This window comes from Centroberyx gerrardi, chromosome 17 (genome assembly GCF_048128805.1).
Source record: "Centroberyx gerrardi isolate f3 chromosome 17, fCenGer3.hap1.cur.20231027, whole genome shotgun sequence".
Taxonomy (NCBI): Eukaryota; Metazoa; Chordata; class Actinopteri; order Beryciformes; family Berycidae; genus Centroberyx; species Centroberyx gerrardi.
In genome coordinates, this window is record NC_136013.1 from 26,415,414 (window position 1) to 26,429,003 (window position 13,590).

The 13,590-nt window shown below is 39.1% G+C and overlaps 1 protein-coding gene across 1 annotated transcript; it reads right to left on the reverse strand.

Moving 5' to 3' along the window:
* Nucleotides 1-875: 875 nt before the first annotated feature.
* gpr68 (G protein-coupled receptor 68) lies at nt 876-11,127 on the reverse strand. The gene is made up of 6 exons (XM_071914269.1): nt 11,010-11,127; nt 9,129-9,278; nt 7,849-7,982; nt 4,268-4,490; nt 2,906-3,086; nt 876-1,339 (listed from the first exon to the last, which is right to left on the reverse strand). Exons 1-6 carry the CDS (start codon nt 11,115-11,117, stop codon nt 876-878), a joined length of 1,260 nt encoding a protein of 419 aa, XP_071770370.1. The 5' UTR covers nt 11,118-11,127.
* Nucleotides 11,128-13,590: the final 2,463 nt, after the last annotated feature.

Sequence of the window (13,590 nt, forward strand, 5' to 3'; positions counted from 1 at the left end):
AAGTTTTAAAAAGGGACCATCATGATATGTACAAAATTCGTTAACCTGTTCGGATTATTTTGTTCTATGGAGGATGTTACACAAATGGATTACACTAAACTACAGCAGGCTGAGCAGGGACAGCAATTGGTGAGTGAAACATCCATAATTAGTCTTTATTAACTTAAATCTTGGTTATGAAGAAATCAGTCAGAATGTTTGATTAATCTGTTGTTCAACTCCATGCTTACCGCATCTCAGCACCTATTTGTGTCACTGCCTGTGGTGTTACTGTCTACTTTGTATTTGAATAGGCCTTGTAATTGTTATAGACCGCCGTGTCTATTTTATATTTGAATATGCCTTGTATAGTATTTGTATAGTGTATAGTCTGTGTGGTGGTGTCGCTGTGGTGCTGAACCGCGCGCTGTCCTCGGTGCTGAAACATTTGAACGCGACTGGCAACCTGTTTTCTTTTTTTGTTCTTCAGAACAAGCTTGTCTGACAAAGTGGCTCTGGCTTCACTGTATGTTTTCTTAGACATTGGCTTGCTTGGCTCAATAAGTGACAATTTGTGTTTATGGATAGGATAGGATAGGATATATCAGCTATTTTACAGTTGTGAATTTTAAAATGACTTTATCAGAAGGACCCCTCGAGAATGCTCCGCCCCCTCTGTGCTGAGAGTCTAGCTCTGCCCCTGGGTTAGGATCAAGGCATACGCCTAAACTGTTGGTGCCTCTGGTTTGTCCCCACATGACAACAACACTGGCATGTTTTAATGAGCCTGGCTCACAGGGAGAGAGTCTACATTTACTCAGTTTGACTGAAACAGTTGAAGACATCCTGATAAGTCCTTGGATGGATGGTTTTAGCTGCTCCTCCCGTCAGTCCCTTCAGACCTCTGTCTTTTGGCTCTGCTCTACCATGGCAATCAGACAGCTGGGGTTCACAGCACTATCTGTGTGCTTGTCAGAGTGTGTGTTGGTGGGCACAATTAAGGGTGTGAGATTTTTTTTATTTGTGTCTGTGATTAAAACTGTATTGGTGTTTTTGCTGGCGTCTGTGCCGGTGTCTATTTTTAAGTGTGTTTTCGTTTGTGTGCTGGTGTGTGTTAGCAGCGTCACGGTAGGGTGGCCGTTGTTCTCGTCGGTTGCGACCTCATGAGAATCGGTGGCGGGGTGGGCGGGGCTTGCGTTGCCACGGCGACAGCAGCAGCAGAGTATCCTCGCAACAGGTCGAAATATGGCCCTGTACAGGCCACGGCGGGCACTTTCACTGACGAAGCAGTAGAGAGCAGGGTCGGCCACGCAGTTCAGACTGGTCAGCAACAAGGAGAGGTGGTAGTAGTTGAATATATCTGGAAAATAATACAACAGGCCAAGTGGTTAATTACTAGCTAACAAAGTAGTAGTAAAAGTGGTAGTAGTTAAATATCCCTGGAAAATTATGAAATGGTTACTAGCTAGATATATAAGTGGATAGCTGGATATAGAAGTAACAAAGCGCTATTAGCGCTAGTAGTTAAATATGGAAAATAAAAAGACAGAGCAAGTGGTTACTAGCTAGCAAAGTGGTAGTTGGTAACTTAGTAGTTAAATATCCCTGGAAAATAATAGGACAGAGCAAGTGGTTACTAGCTGGCCAAGTGGTAGGCTAGTATAGGTGGTAGTACTTAAATATCCCTGGAAAATAATAACACAGGGCAAGTAACAAGCAGTAGCCTATTTCAGGTGAGTAGCTAAATATCCCTGGAAAGTAAGACAGAAAAAGTGGTTACTAGCTAACAAAGTGGTAGTACAGGCGGTAGTAGCCTATATCCCTGGAAAATTAGGTAGAGCAAGTGGTTAAGTAACAAAGCGATAATTCAGATGGTGAGTAGTTAAATATCCCTGGGTTAGCGTTAGAGTTAGTGATACAGAAAAATTCGCTACTAGCTAACAAAGTGGTAATAGAAGTGGTAGTAGTTAAATATCCCTGGAAAATAAGACAGGCCAAGTCGTTACAAAGTAACAAGCAGTATGTCAGGTGAGTAGTTAAATATCCCTGGAAAATTAGACAGAGCAAGTGGTTGCTAGCTAACAAAGTGTTGATAGAAGTGTTAACAGAGACAGTAGTAGTTAAATATCCCTGGAAAATAATAAGACAGAGCAAGTGGTTGTTAGCTAACAAAGTGGCAGTAGAAAAGAAAAGTACATAGATAGATAGATAGATAGATAGATAGATAGATAGATAGATATAGATAGATATACACACATCCAAAGTAGGTGACAATACGGAGCCAAACATGAAACAGTGTGCCAAATACTAATGGTGCTCTTTGTAGTTCATGTCATTAAAGCCAATTTAAAATGAATCAGACCAAGGATTTTGCTACTTTTTTCAGCCCGGGGCACAAGCTGTGTAAATATAGTCTCTCACCCTGGGACCCAGGTACATAAAAAAATACTAATGTTCTTGTCATATGGAGACTTTTGAGTGCCGAGCAGTAGATTAAAGGAATATCAAACTAGTCTTTTGCCCTATCCTATGACAAATGAAATGTAAACCGCCTCCTGTGATGAGGTTGGCAGATAAGAAAGGCCAATGTGTTATTGTTAAATTATTAGTTACTACTGTTGAGGTTACTCTTTCACTGCCAAGATTATGTATTGTTATTTGTTTTGCTGTTGGCTTTGTTAATATTCAATGAGGCCAAAGAGACCCATTAGAACTGAATGGAGTGGGTACATAAAAATGGCAGTCTTCCTGGAGTGACATAATTTGGCCCTCTCAGACTGTGCAACACAGATCTATGTTTTCTGAAGGGGACGAGTAGATATTGGTGGTGTGGGTAAACTATGGAATGGGTGCAAGTAGACCATCATTTTTTCTGCTTGCTCACCGAAATATTTTCCAATAAATCCTTTTAGAAATGAAGCCGTACCTCCAATAAACTTGCAGTCCCTCTCCAGCAGGGTGCGTATTAACAGGAAGATGTGGTAGGGGGAGAAGCAGACGAGGAAGATGAGGATGGTACTGCTCACTAACTGCCTGATCCTTGTCTTCTGGTCCGGCTGGGTCCCAGCGCTCCGACCCACGGCGCGAAGGACACAAAGGTAACTGATCTAGACAGACACAGACTGTGAGTCAGACAAAAAACACACAGGTCATCTGGTCCGTACAGTGCGACTGTTGACCCATCACCTAATGGACACTCAGGTAACTAACTTAGAGACATAACTATTATGCAGGCTATGGATGTATTGTAGCCTACAATGACTCTTACAATAGTGGCTTAGTTCTGAGACCAGTTTGCTGTTCTGCTTTCAGTTTCAATCGATTTTACTGAAAGTGAATTTCACATATAGGAAGACGCCTAAAAAAGAAACTGAAAAAATTCAATACAACTTGATTTGTCTGTTTAAAGTCTAGTTTACCTTAAAAGTGCTGCATGTAGCATTTTTAAACATCAATATATAATTGTCAAATCAATTATAACAAACAAACAAATGACTGCTAGCCTCTATCTCTATTGATGTTAAAATTCCACACTTAGCAGCACATTTAATTTCCCATTAGGTATTTCAGTTCTTACATGATCACTCTGTGGTCACAGGAATGTTGTAAGGGCACTATGGCTCTGACTTTTGCACTTATTATTTTTGGTTGCTTGTCATTTTTGGTGATCATAGACGTGAAGTTTATTCAACTGTTGCACTCATTGTAAATCACTCTGGATAAGAGTGTTAGCTAAATGTCTAAAGTGTAAAATGCAATGTAAATGTAAACGGAAAGAAAAATTACTTTGTATCTATTCTACATTACTGCCTATACTTACTATATCCTAATAGTCATTGGAACTATAGCATGTACTGAATACTATATATAATGAGTGATATATCCAAAAAGAAACATCTGACTGGGTTCTTAAAACTTTTCAAAACTCAGTTTGAATAGAATGGGGTTCATTAAACATTTACATTTTGGGTCTGGACCCATAGTTTCACTTGTTGCCAAAATCACCTCTACACTGCTTAGAGGTGGTTTCGTTATAAGCCCAGACCAGTTATGTCTTAATCTTAGTTTCCATGACCATGTGACAATGGAAGCTGCGACATCATCAAGTGAAAGCAAAAGATAAAATATGTTAAAAAAGAAAACATGTAATCTATCAGCAAAGAAGCAAAGGAGAATAGAAATCCCTTACTAAAACGTTTAAGGTTTGAAAATATAAAAATGTTATTGTAGCGTTGTTTTTCCAATTAAATTTCATGAAAAATATATTTAAAAAACACACTTATCCTACCAACAGAATAGCCAGCGGGAACAGGAACCCCACGGTGAAACGGTAGTAGTTGATTGAATACTCCCACGGCTGCATGGGGTAGTGCTCGAAGCACACCGATTGGTTGGTGCGGTCGCGGCTCAGTTCTTTATGGTGGAAGAAAACCACGCCCACCGCTATCTCCTTCAGCCAGATGATGGCGCTAACGACCCATGCTGCGCGCATAGAGCGAAGATACGAGAACCTGGACATAAAAAAAGAAGAGAATAATTGATGAGAGGATGATGTACAGTGGCAAATTACTGTATTATCTCTTGATCTTGATCTTGATGAGGGCCAAAACATCATCTAATAAAGAGTATTTTCTATGGAGCGACGTTCCCTCTCTATCATAAATTATTGTATTAACCAATAATGAAACACACAGTCCTTGACTACAGATGTTGATACACACTGATAAATAGATGATAGAGATAGAGAAATAGATACATTTCCATGTTCATGCAGTTATTCTACTGTAGCTTGTTGCTGCCATGCTGGTGGCATTTGGTGTCTGGATGTCAAGAGCCTGTAGTGAGCTCCACCAATCAGACATAATGTGACACTAGTCTGTAGTAAGCTGCACCAATCAGAAGTGATGTATTAACACAAGAGCCAATTACAGCTCTGCTGGCTCGGCCCAAGATGTCAGTGCAGCAACTGGCTGATTTTGACCCATTAAATTATTTAAATGACACAATAAAACATAAAACACTCAAGAGGATCAAATCTGTATATTTTGTTCAAATAAAAAAATGACTACAGCGGTGATTAACTCAGTAATTTGCACTTTTACCAGCATTAGATTTGCATTGTGTGTGTTGGGTCTGGCCCCCACTCATTTCCTTTCAAAAACAATTCCTGCTTCTGTTGCACAGTAGATTCAGATTGCTTTTTTGAATGTGTGTTTGTATTTCTACTGCATACTATTTTGTAGGTAGCATGTGTATTGCCTTTACTTATCGTGTCCTTTACTTATACCAATAAATAATAAACAATACTAGGTACAGGTAGTAGGTAGTATGCGTTGTACATTTTCACATACAGCCACAGTGTTCTCTGTAGTGTTTTTCTCTGTCACTGGTAGTTAAGGAGGAAGACTGAGAGGCAACCAAGACACACACTAACCACAGTGTCAAGAGTGTCTAGTGTTCTTCGGCCCTGCTTTTAAAACTAAAATGGCCTTGGGTCCTAAACCCAGCAATGGGAGACGTAAATGGTAGACTGTGTTACACTGACACAGGCCAACTTCTCCGCAATACAAAAAAAACACATTAAAAAAAACGTTCTGTATACCTGTTTCACCATTATTATAACATACATGGTGCTTGAAATATTCCACACAACTTCACAACATATTTGGTTTTAAATTAGAGGTTAAAAGCTACATCTGCGGGCCCTGAAAGTGCCTCTTAAGATGATTATACACGGGGGATTCTGTCAGCATCTGAAGTTTATTTTTCATGGCTCGTCGTCTTTTTAAGTATGTTGTGGAGGAAATCCTTTTATGAAATAGGTTCTCTGTGGTATGACCTTTATTTCCTCTGTAGTGGTGACATAAGAGAAAGCAAGAGAGAGTGAGAGGGAAAGAGAAAGGGGGAGAGAGAGGGACAGAGAGAGGGAAAATGAGAGAGATAAAGACAGAGAGAGTCAGAGATCTAGAAATGTGTAACACGTCACTGCGTAATGAGTCCAAATGCTCTGGATCAGTTAATGCACTGCAAACAAACTGGTGATAAAAAGCTGACTGCCTTACATGCAAAAATTGTCATCCTTGATTCCTACTCTTATGCAGGAACTCTGGCAAGGAAAACTGGCAGGAAAGATTCAATCTTTATCACCATATAGGTAGAATGCAGTGCAAATACAGGGAGTGTAACAATCTATGAGTATCACGTATCTAATGAGGAGTAGGGCCATCGTTTCCTTCAGAACAGCTTCTGTCCTGCTGTCATACTGCATCCTGAACATATGTGTAGTGGACATTGGACCTCAAAAAGGAAAGCCTCCAGTTCTTTGAGGGATGAAAGAGATTGAAATCTACTTCCCATAAAGGTTCAATGATGTTTGGATCTGCTGATTGTGGAGGCAATGCAAGGAGAAGACCACATTAAAACATTTTGCAGTTTATGTGACTGATGCACCTGCAGTTCAGGCACAGACTATTTGACTATTTGAATTCTGTTAGTTGCCTCATATTGCTTTGAAAAATCACATAAAAAGTGATTGTCAGACTTTTTTTTTAAAGCTGACACATTGCTAATTGGTGTGAAGCTGCCTTTGTAATTGTGATTTACTTCACACAAGTCCTTTTTCATGGGATGTTTCCATTATTTTGTCCAGCCCAGGAGTTTTTATCAACTCACTTTAAGACTTTCTTCCCAACCCAAAATCTGTCTGAAAGCCAGTTTTCAAACCTGCAATAATATCTTAAACTGTTCTCATATATCAAGAGAGATAAATTAATAAACTACTCAGTGAAAAGCTGTCATCATAGAGCACTGTGTTGCCCTGTTATAGTGCTCTCCAGGTCTGACACCAAAAACAAGCATGTTGAAGTTCATAACTCTCTCTCCCAGAGGGATGGAGCTAATCAGAATCATGCAACTGATGTGTAGCTTGGCTGCTTAGACCACATTTTTATGTGTTATGATTTTCATAGAAAGTGGATATTCATTTTTATTAATAATTTAGCCAAAACAGTGTAGGATACAGTAGCTTACAACATCAACAGCAACATATGGCCCAACTGACATGGCCTAGAAGCGTCAATTTCCTAGAAAGTTATTAGCTGTAGGTTTAATTTGACCTATAACCTATTACTCATATTAGTATATTAACTTGCCTCCCATGGGTGCAGCGCGCCCACAGCATCCTAAGCAGTAATCACCATCAGATTATGTCCAGCTGTTCTAAAGGTGTTCTAAGATTCTAATTAAATTTAGACCGATGGATTGGTTTGCCAATATATCAGGCTGATGTTGTCCATTTATTAAAAATCAGATATCACCCCAGTCAATGACGTTATTATTATTATGTTTATATCAGATGTCTGCCCAGAGAAATTATTCCAGTGTGTTGTGGAGGATTTTACTCAACAGTCTGTAAAACCTGCAGTGAAGCCTGCCTCACCGTGGCTTAAGGAGCTGCTAACCCTAAAACAATTTCATTAGCATGGCTTTCATTGGACAGTTTCAGTGTCCCATAATGGTTGAAATGCTGTTCACCCTGACAAGAATAAAATTCTAGGGGAAAGATGGAATCCTTGCAATTTTGGATGTTTTTGGCATAAAAATGGTCATATTTAAAAACAGTGAATATCAGTACTTCAATCCAAAAACATTAGTATCGGCCTAAAAAACCCATATTTGTTGAATGCTAATTCTAACTCACTCTAACAAACTATTGTTCTAGGATTATATCTCCTGTTAGTTCTATATGTGTTCTAGGTATAAACAGATGCACCAGAGAAAAACAGTGCTGATGTAGATGTTCGCATAGTATCGATATGTATGACACTGATATATTTAATGATATAGATATTATTATTGTATTAAAATTACCTTAATGGATGGACCACAGCCAGGTACCTATCCAGGCTGATACAGCAGAGGAAGCCAATGCTGATGTAGATGTTCTCATAGAGCAGGAAACCACATAGCTGGCACAACCATTCCCTGTGACGCCAATCATCACCCTGAAACAACACCAGACATGAATGAAACAAGAATATAGGTAGAAGAAACAAGACTATAGGAAGATGAAACAAGACTGTAGGTAGATGAAACTACTATATGCCGATGAAACGAGACTATTGCTAGATGAAACGACTATAGAAAGATGAAACAAGACTATAGGCAATTGAAACAAGACTGTCGGTACATTAGGATATTAGGACAGATAAGGAGACAGACAACAGTCTTATTATCCTCTTCATATCGAGGAGAATAACAAGACAGACAGATAATAACAAATACAGAGGTGACACAATGACGATAGTCTGAGCGTCACAAGGCTGATGAAGATAGATAGATACACAGAGTCATCATCTTGCTGGAAAGGCAGAAAAGCTTTTAGAATTTTACAAAGCTACACTCATTCATCCATAAATTACAATTCTTGTGTTTTTTATGAGATGCTCAGATGAGCTTTTGGCTTGATAGTAAGCTAAGAAATTGGTGAAACTGGAAAGTATGGAGGAAATGTAAAATACTGGTGTAGGTCACTCAAAAACATGTTAATTGGCTCATGCAGTTGGCTAGTAAAGGTAGCACCCTGCATTATTTTTACATGGAACAGTGAGCCAGGTAAAAGTGTTATTTCCTCACAAATTCAAACCTGATAGACGTACTGTTGCCATACAGGCAGCGATCCCAGGTGAAGCAGGTGAGACACAGTTAGGATTGAATAAATGAACACCTATGTCATTCTAACATTATGCAATATATCCAGATATAAAACTATTAACAAATGGGGTTCTATATAATACCAGAAAATGGTTCTTTAGGCTTGTACCATAGCAGAACCCTTTTAGAAAAGTTATCTATAGACTATGTTCAAATGGTTCTACACTGGACCTTTATGGTCCTCTAAAGAACCCTTTAAGAATGCATGAAATGTCCCAAACCAGCCGTATTAAAGGAACCTTTTAAGAACTATATTGGGTTCTTTACTTTGACTCAATGGATTCTTTGAGTCATTATGGTTCTATATAGAACCACTACTGCAAACCCTTGAAGAACCCGCCTTTTTGTGTGTATAGGTAATGCTGCCAGGTACAACAGGTTAGACAGGGTTGCATTCAGCAAATTAAATGCATGACAGATACAGTATAGTTGTTTACCTGAAAGAAGTACTGGAGCCATAGAGGTAATGATGCCAGGTAAAACAGATCAGAAACAGTGAGGTTCAGTAAATAAACTCCCAGCTCATTCTTTTGCTTCAGCTGCAGCATGGCATGGTACAATGAGTAGAAGTTGGAGGGAACGCCCACCTAGAGGAGAATCAATAAGAATAAGATACTTTACTCAACTTTGATTCTCTGTTTTGTTTCCACCCTGCCCTCCTCTTTATTACTTTTTTAGAGTACATGATCAAAATTGTTTGGCCCCCCATCTCAAGCAGAAACCCAATAGAGGCCTTTCAGGTGACGTAACGCATTCTCTGGAGGTCCACAGCTCTTGGGCACAAGATGATTGTTTTTCTAAATGTGCAACTTCTCAGCAGAATAGACATGGTTAATTGAGTCTCTTTTGACTGGGAACAGACCAATTACTCGCTGACTTAATCACTTTGTGTTTAGATCATGCCATCTTGCTAACTAGCTGGCTAAACTGCCTTCAAGTGCTCCTTGTAAACACCTATTTCCAAGAAGTTGTACATATGAGTTGTCATGTTGTCAAAAGACACTAAAAAAGTTCAACAGAGCAAAAATAGCAGCAATACTAGTTATTTTCATGCAAACAATAACATATAGTAATAAATTACATCATGCTTACATGCTCTCCACCCCCTAAACATCACATCTCTGCAACTTGGGTCTTATAGAAAATTCCAATCTTCCCAGTCGTACTTTTTACCACTTTGTTGGCTCATTCATATGCTCTCAGCTCATAATTACAGTATTTCACACAGCACTTGAAGGCAGGGATAGCATCTGGTCAGTTAACCATCTCGTCTTGTTTGAACAAATCTGATTAGTGCACTAGCTAACATACAGTATGTAGTAGATTGTTATACATTAGTAGTGGCTAGTAGTTGCATGTTAACATCAGCTGCTTTGCTGAATTTGTCTGCTGGTTAGTTATCTAAAAAAGTTTAACTAAGGTTAACTGAGCTCTTCACAAGCTACAACTTGTGCTTTTGAGGAACGAGGACCAACGGGTGTAGCGCTAAAGACAAGACAGTTTCCTGTGTCACAGTGACCTAAATCTGGAAACAAATCTATCTTACCGGACTATTCGCTAATGTTACTGAATAGATCTACAGCCACACCACAACAATCTTTTTCAGCTACTTCTCTTTTTCTAGCCTGGTTGTTATATATTTAGCCATTATTTGCATACAGTCAATTCTCAATTTGTGACACAGCTGCAAAGCCTCTATAGGAAGTCAAGTTCAGATCAGTTCAGAAACAATAAGAAACTCAGTTAAACTGATTTCAGGATGAAGGGAACATCTGCCTAAAGAATAGTAATTCAATTCAATTTAATCCAGTTAAAACTTCTTCTTTTTTTAAATCCTTCTCTATTTGTCTCAAATAACTAATGCAGATATGATGCAGGAAAAAACAAACTAACAAAGGAGACTAGATGAGTGCTAGTACTGGAGCACTTGCTAGAGTATTGCCAGTGTATTAGTTACTATTACATAGTAGTAGTAAGTAGCAACGTTAACACGTTATGGGATATTGACGAATATGAGAGCTGTTTTTAGGAAATGAAGCAGTTATATATTCTGGTGGTCTAAATTCTAGGTGTTCACCAGAATGCAAACACACACACACACACACACACACACACATGCATAAACAAAAGTGCATAAAACCTAACCTAACAAAATTATCCTCCATTTCTGGGTTTCTCTGTCTGGGACAATTGGACCCTCCAAGATTGTAAAACCCTAGACCATAAATTCACACACCCACCCACACTCACACCTACACACACCCATACACACACACACACACACACACACACACACACACACACACACACACACTTACCAGTAGTACAAGGATATATACACAGGAGAAGACATATTGATGGATTTCATGGCTGATGGTGCAGTTAATAACATCCTCTTGCAACTGAGACATGGTGAACATCATCATGCACACCCACACTCACTCTCTCTCTCACACACACACACACACACACACACACACACACACACACGTGCTCTCTCACTTTCTTATCACACACACTAGCTCACACACGCACCAGCTAGTTCAGCCTAAACATGTACACACTCTCACTAGCATTTTCAGACATGCACACACATACACATCATTATAACATAATCACACACATGGTCACACACACACACATCTTCATTTTTGTTGGTGGGCTCAGTGATGTCATAAACTCCTCTCTTCTGTGGTTGGCTGGTTGAATGAATATCTTCTCTGGCTGTTTCAATGTTCCACGCAGCCACTCTGCAACACAGTGGAGTTTAGGTCATTAGAGTTTGTAAACTGGTATGTTAAAACATGTTTGTCTGCACATTTACATTCTATAATATTTCAAAATCAGATCTGGTCCAATCAGTGTTGTTCACCTCAATTATGATGGATATGATACTCTTTGATTGATTAAATATTTATTGTAGAATTGATCAACTAGGTTGTCTATGGGAAGTTTCAGTGGAGAGTTTTAGTGTCCCATGATGGTCTAAATGTTTCAGAGGCTTTTCCACCCTGACATGAATACATTTTTTTGGCATGAAAGTGGTTAAATGTAAAGGTTTTCTATTTCTGCACAAAATGTTGGCTATTGGTAGTTTCAGTGCATAAATATTAGTATCGGTATTGGCCTTCAAAATCCATATCGGCCAATGACATACCTGCTTTTACCCACCTTTCTTTCTCTGACATCCAAGCCAGGTTCCTTTGTCAGTGTGGAACCTAGTGTAATAGCATAAGGGTTAGTTACATCACATCTGCTGTAGTGGTAGATGGTAGATGGTAGATTTTATTTTAAATCTCTGAGTGTTGGGGATAACAGTTGACGTGTTTATATAATCCCTATTCACTATTTCCTTATTTATATCCTATGTTTCTTTGCTGTATCCCATTACTATTTGTTGCTGCAATTCACACGGGGATTATTTATCTCATCTCATCTCATCTGAACTCTGAGATGTCTGAACTCAGCAGTCAAATGTTTTGAGTCAATAGTGTGTTTGGGGTTAGACTAGGTTTGGTTGATTTGTTTGTCTTAGCTCACTTTTGGTTAGCTCAGGATCAGATAAAACCAAGGATAGTGAATCCAAGGTTCATAAATTCAGTTAGTTCAGCTTCACTGCCTGTTATAAAATAGTATATGTGTTTTCTCATTAACATGCTACTGCAAATTTTAGTTGTGATGGCACATCAACAAGCTTGTACTACCCACGATCTACTAAACATTTTCAGTATATTAATTAAGAAAATGAACCAATGTCAGAGCACAACATCCTTGACTATAGATGCTGCATTATGGATTGAAACTAATGTGTTGAACATTTTTGTGTATTACCACAGCATACTATTTAGTAGGTACCACAGACACTGAACAAGAATATGTCATTTTCAACACATCCAAATATCCAGTTAGTCCAGTCTATTTCCATCTACGTGCCGCTATTAACACATGTTGAAAAGTAGTGATGTACAAGATGTGCTGTCCTTGACTGGATACACAGATACACAGTCTCAAAGGGGCTTCACAGTGCCCACATTATGAAACAATAAATGAAAAAGACACCCTCAATGAGAACACTGCTTTCATCTAAGTGAAGTATCAGTAAGCAGTTTCAGTAGTACAACAGGAAACCAAAATTTTAATGACCACTGACCCACTACTCCCTACCACAAAAAATTATAGGCAGTAACACTCAACTTCCTTAAATATGATCACAAAGCACTTTACCAAGATGCTTAACCGCCCCCACCCCTCCTCCTAACTGCTATAGCATGGTTGCATAGTGCATGGTTGCATGGTGGCCAATAATAGAAGACTGTGATGATAGCGGGGAGGCGTGACTGTGACTTGTTGAATGTGAAGCAGGGCATTTCTAGAAATCAGCCTACATGTTCTGGGAAAATAAATGTAAATATTCACTGCAGTGCACAGCATCATTATAGGTAGTCTATAATATAGCCTGCAGCTTCCACAAATGATATGACATTCTGTATGCAGCTATGGTAGGCATTGTAACAGAAAAACAGATGAGAAATCAGCTCTGTTTTGGCCAGCCTGAAAATAAAGGGTGTTCATAAACATGCACTGCATCTTAAACATCTGTGTTTTGACTGAGTAAGCTTTGTGCGGCATGATATGAACAGTGATTGAGGTCAGAACCCAGACACCAGACACCCCTCTATATGATCCATATCTTTAGCTATGGTTAGATGATACAGCAGCAGCAGGAGGCTGATGTTCAACCTCAAGAGATCCAGAGCTGATGGTTGCATTGCTGGCTAAAAATGGCAATTTTCCTACATTAGTATTACAGTGGTAGCCATGGTAACAGCCCCCCATCCTGCATCTATCCTACATTAGTACTACAGCCATGGTAACAGCCCCCCATCCTGCATCACTACT

Bases quoted from the DNA above. Each gene is read 5' to 3' on its own strand.
- gpr68 (XM_071914269.1), bottom strand. From the start codon at position 11,117: ATGATGATGTTCACCATGTCTCAGTTGCAAGAGGATGTTATTAACTGC. The intron at 4,491-7,848 runs GTAATTTTAATA...TTTTATGTCCAG, and splicing joins GCTGTGGTCCATCCATTAAG to GTTCTCGTATCTTCGCTCTA. The intron at 1,340-2,905 runs GTACGGCTTCAT...ATTATTTTCCAG, and splicing joins GGACTGCAAGTTTATTGGAG to ATATATTCAACTACTACCAC.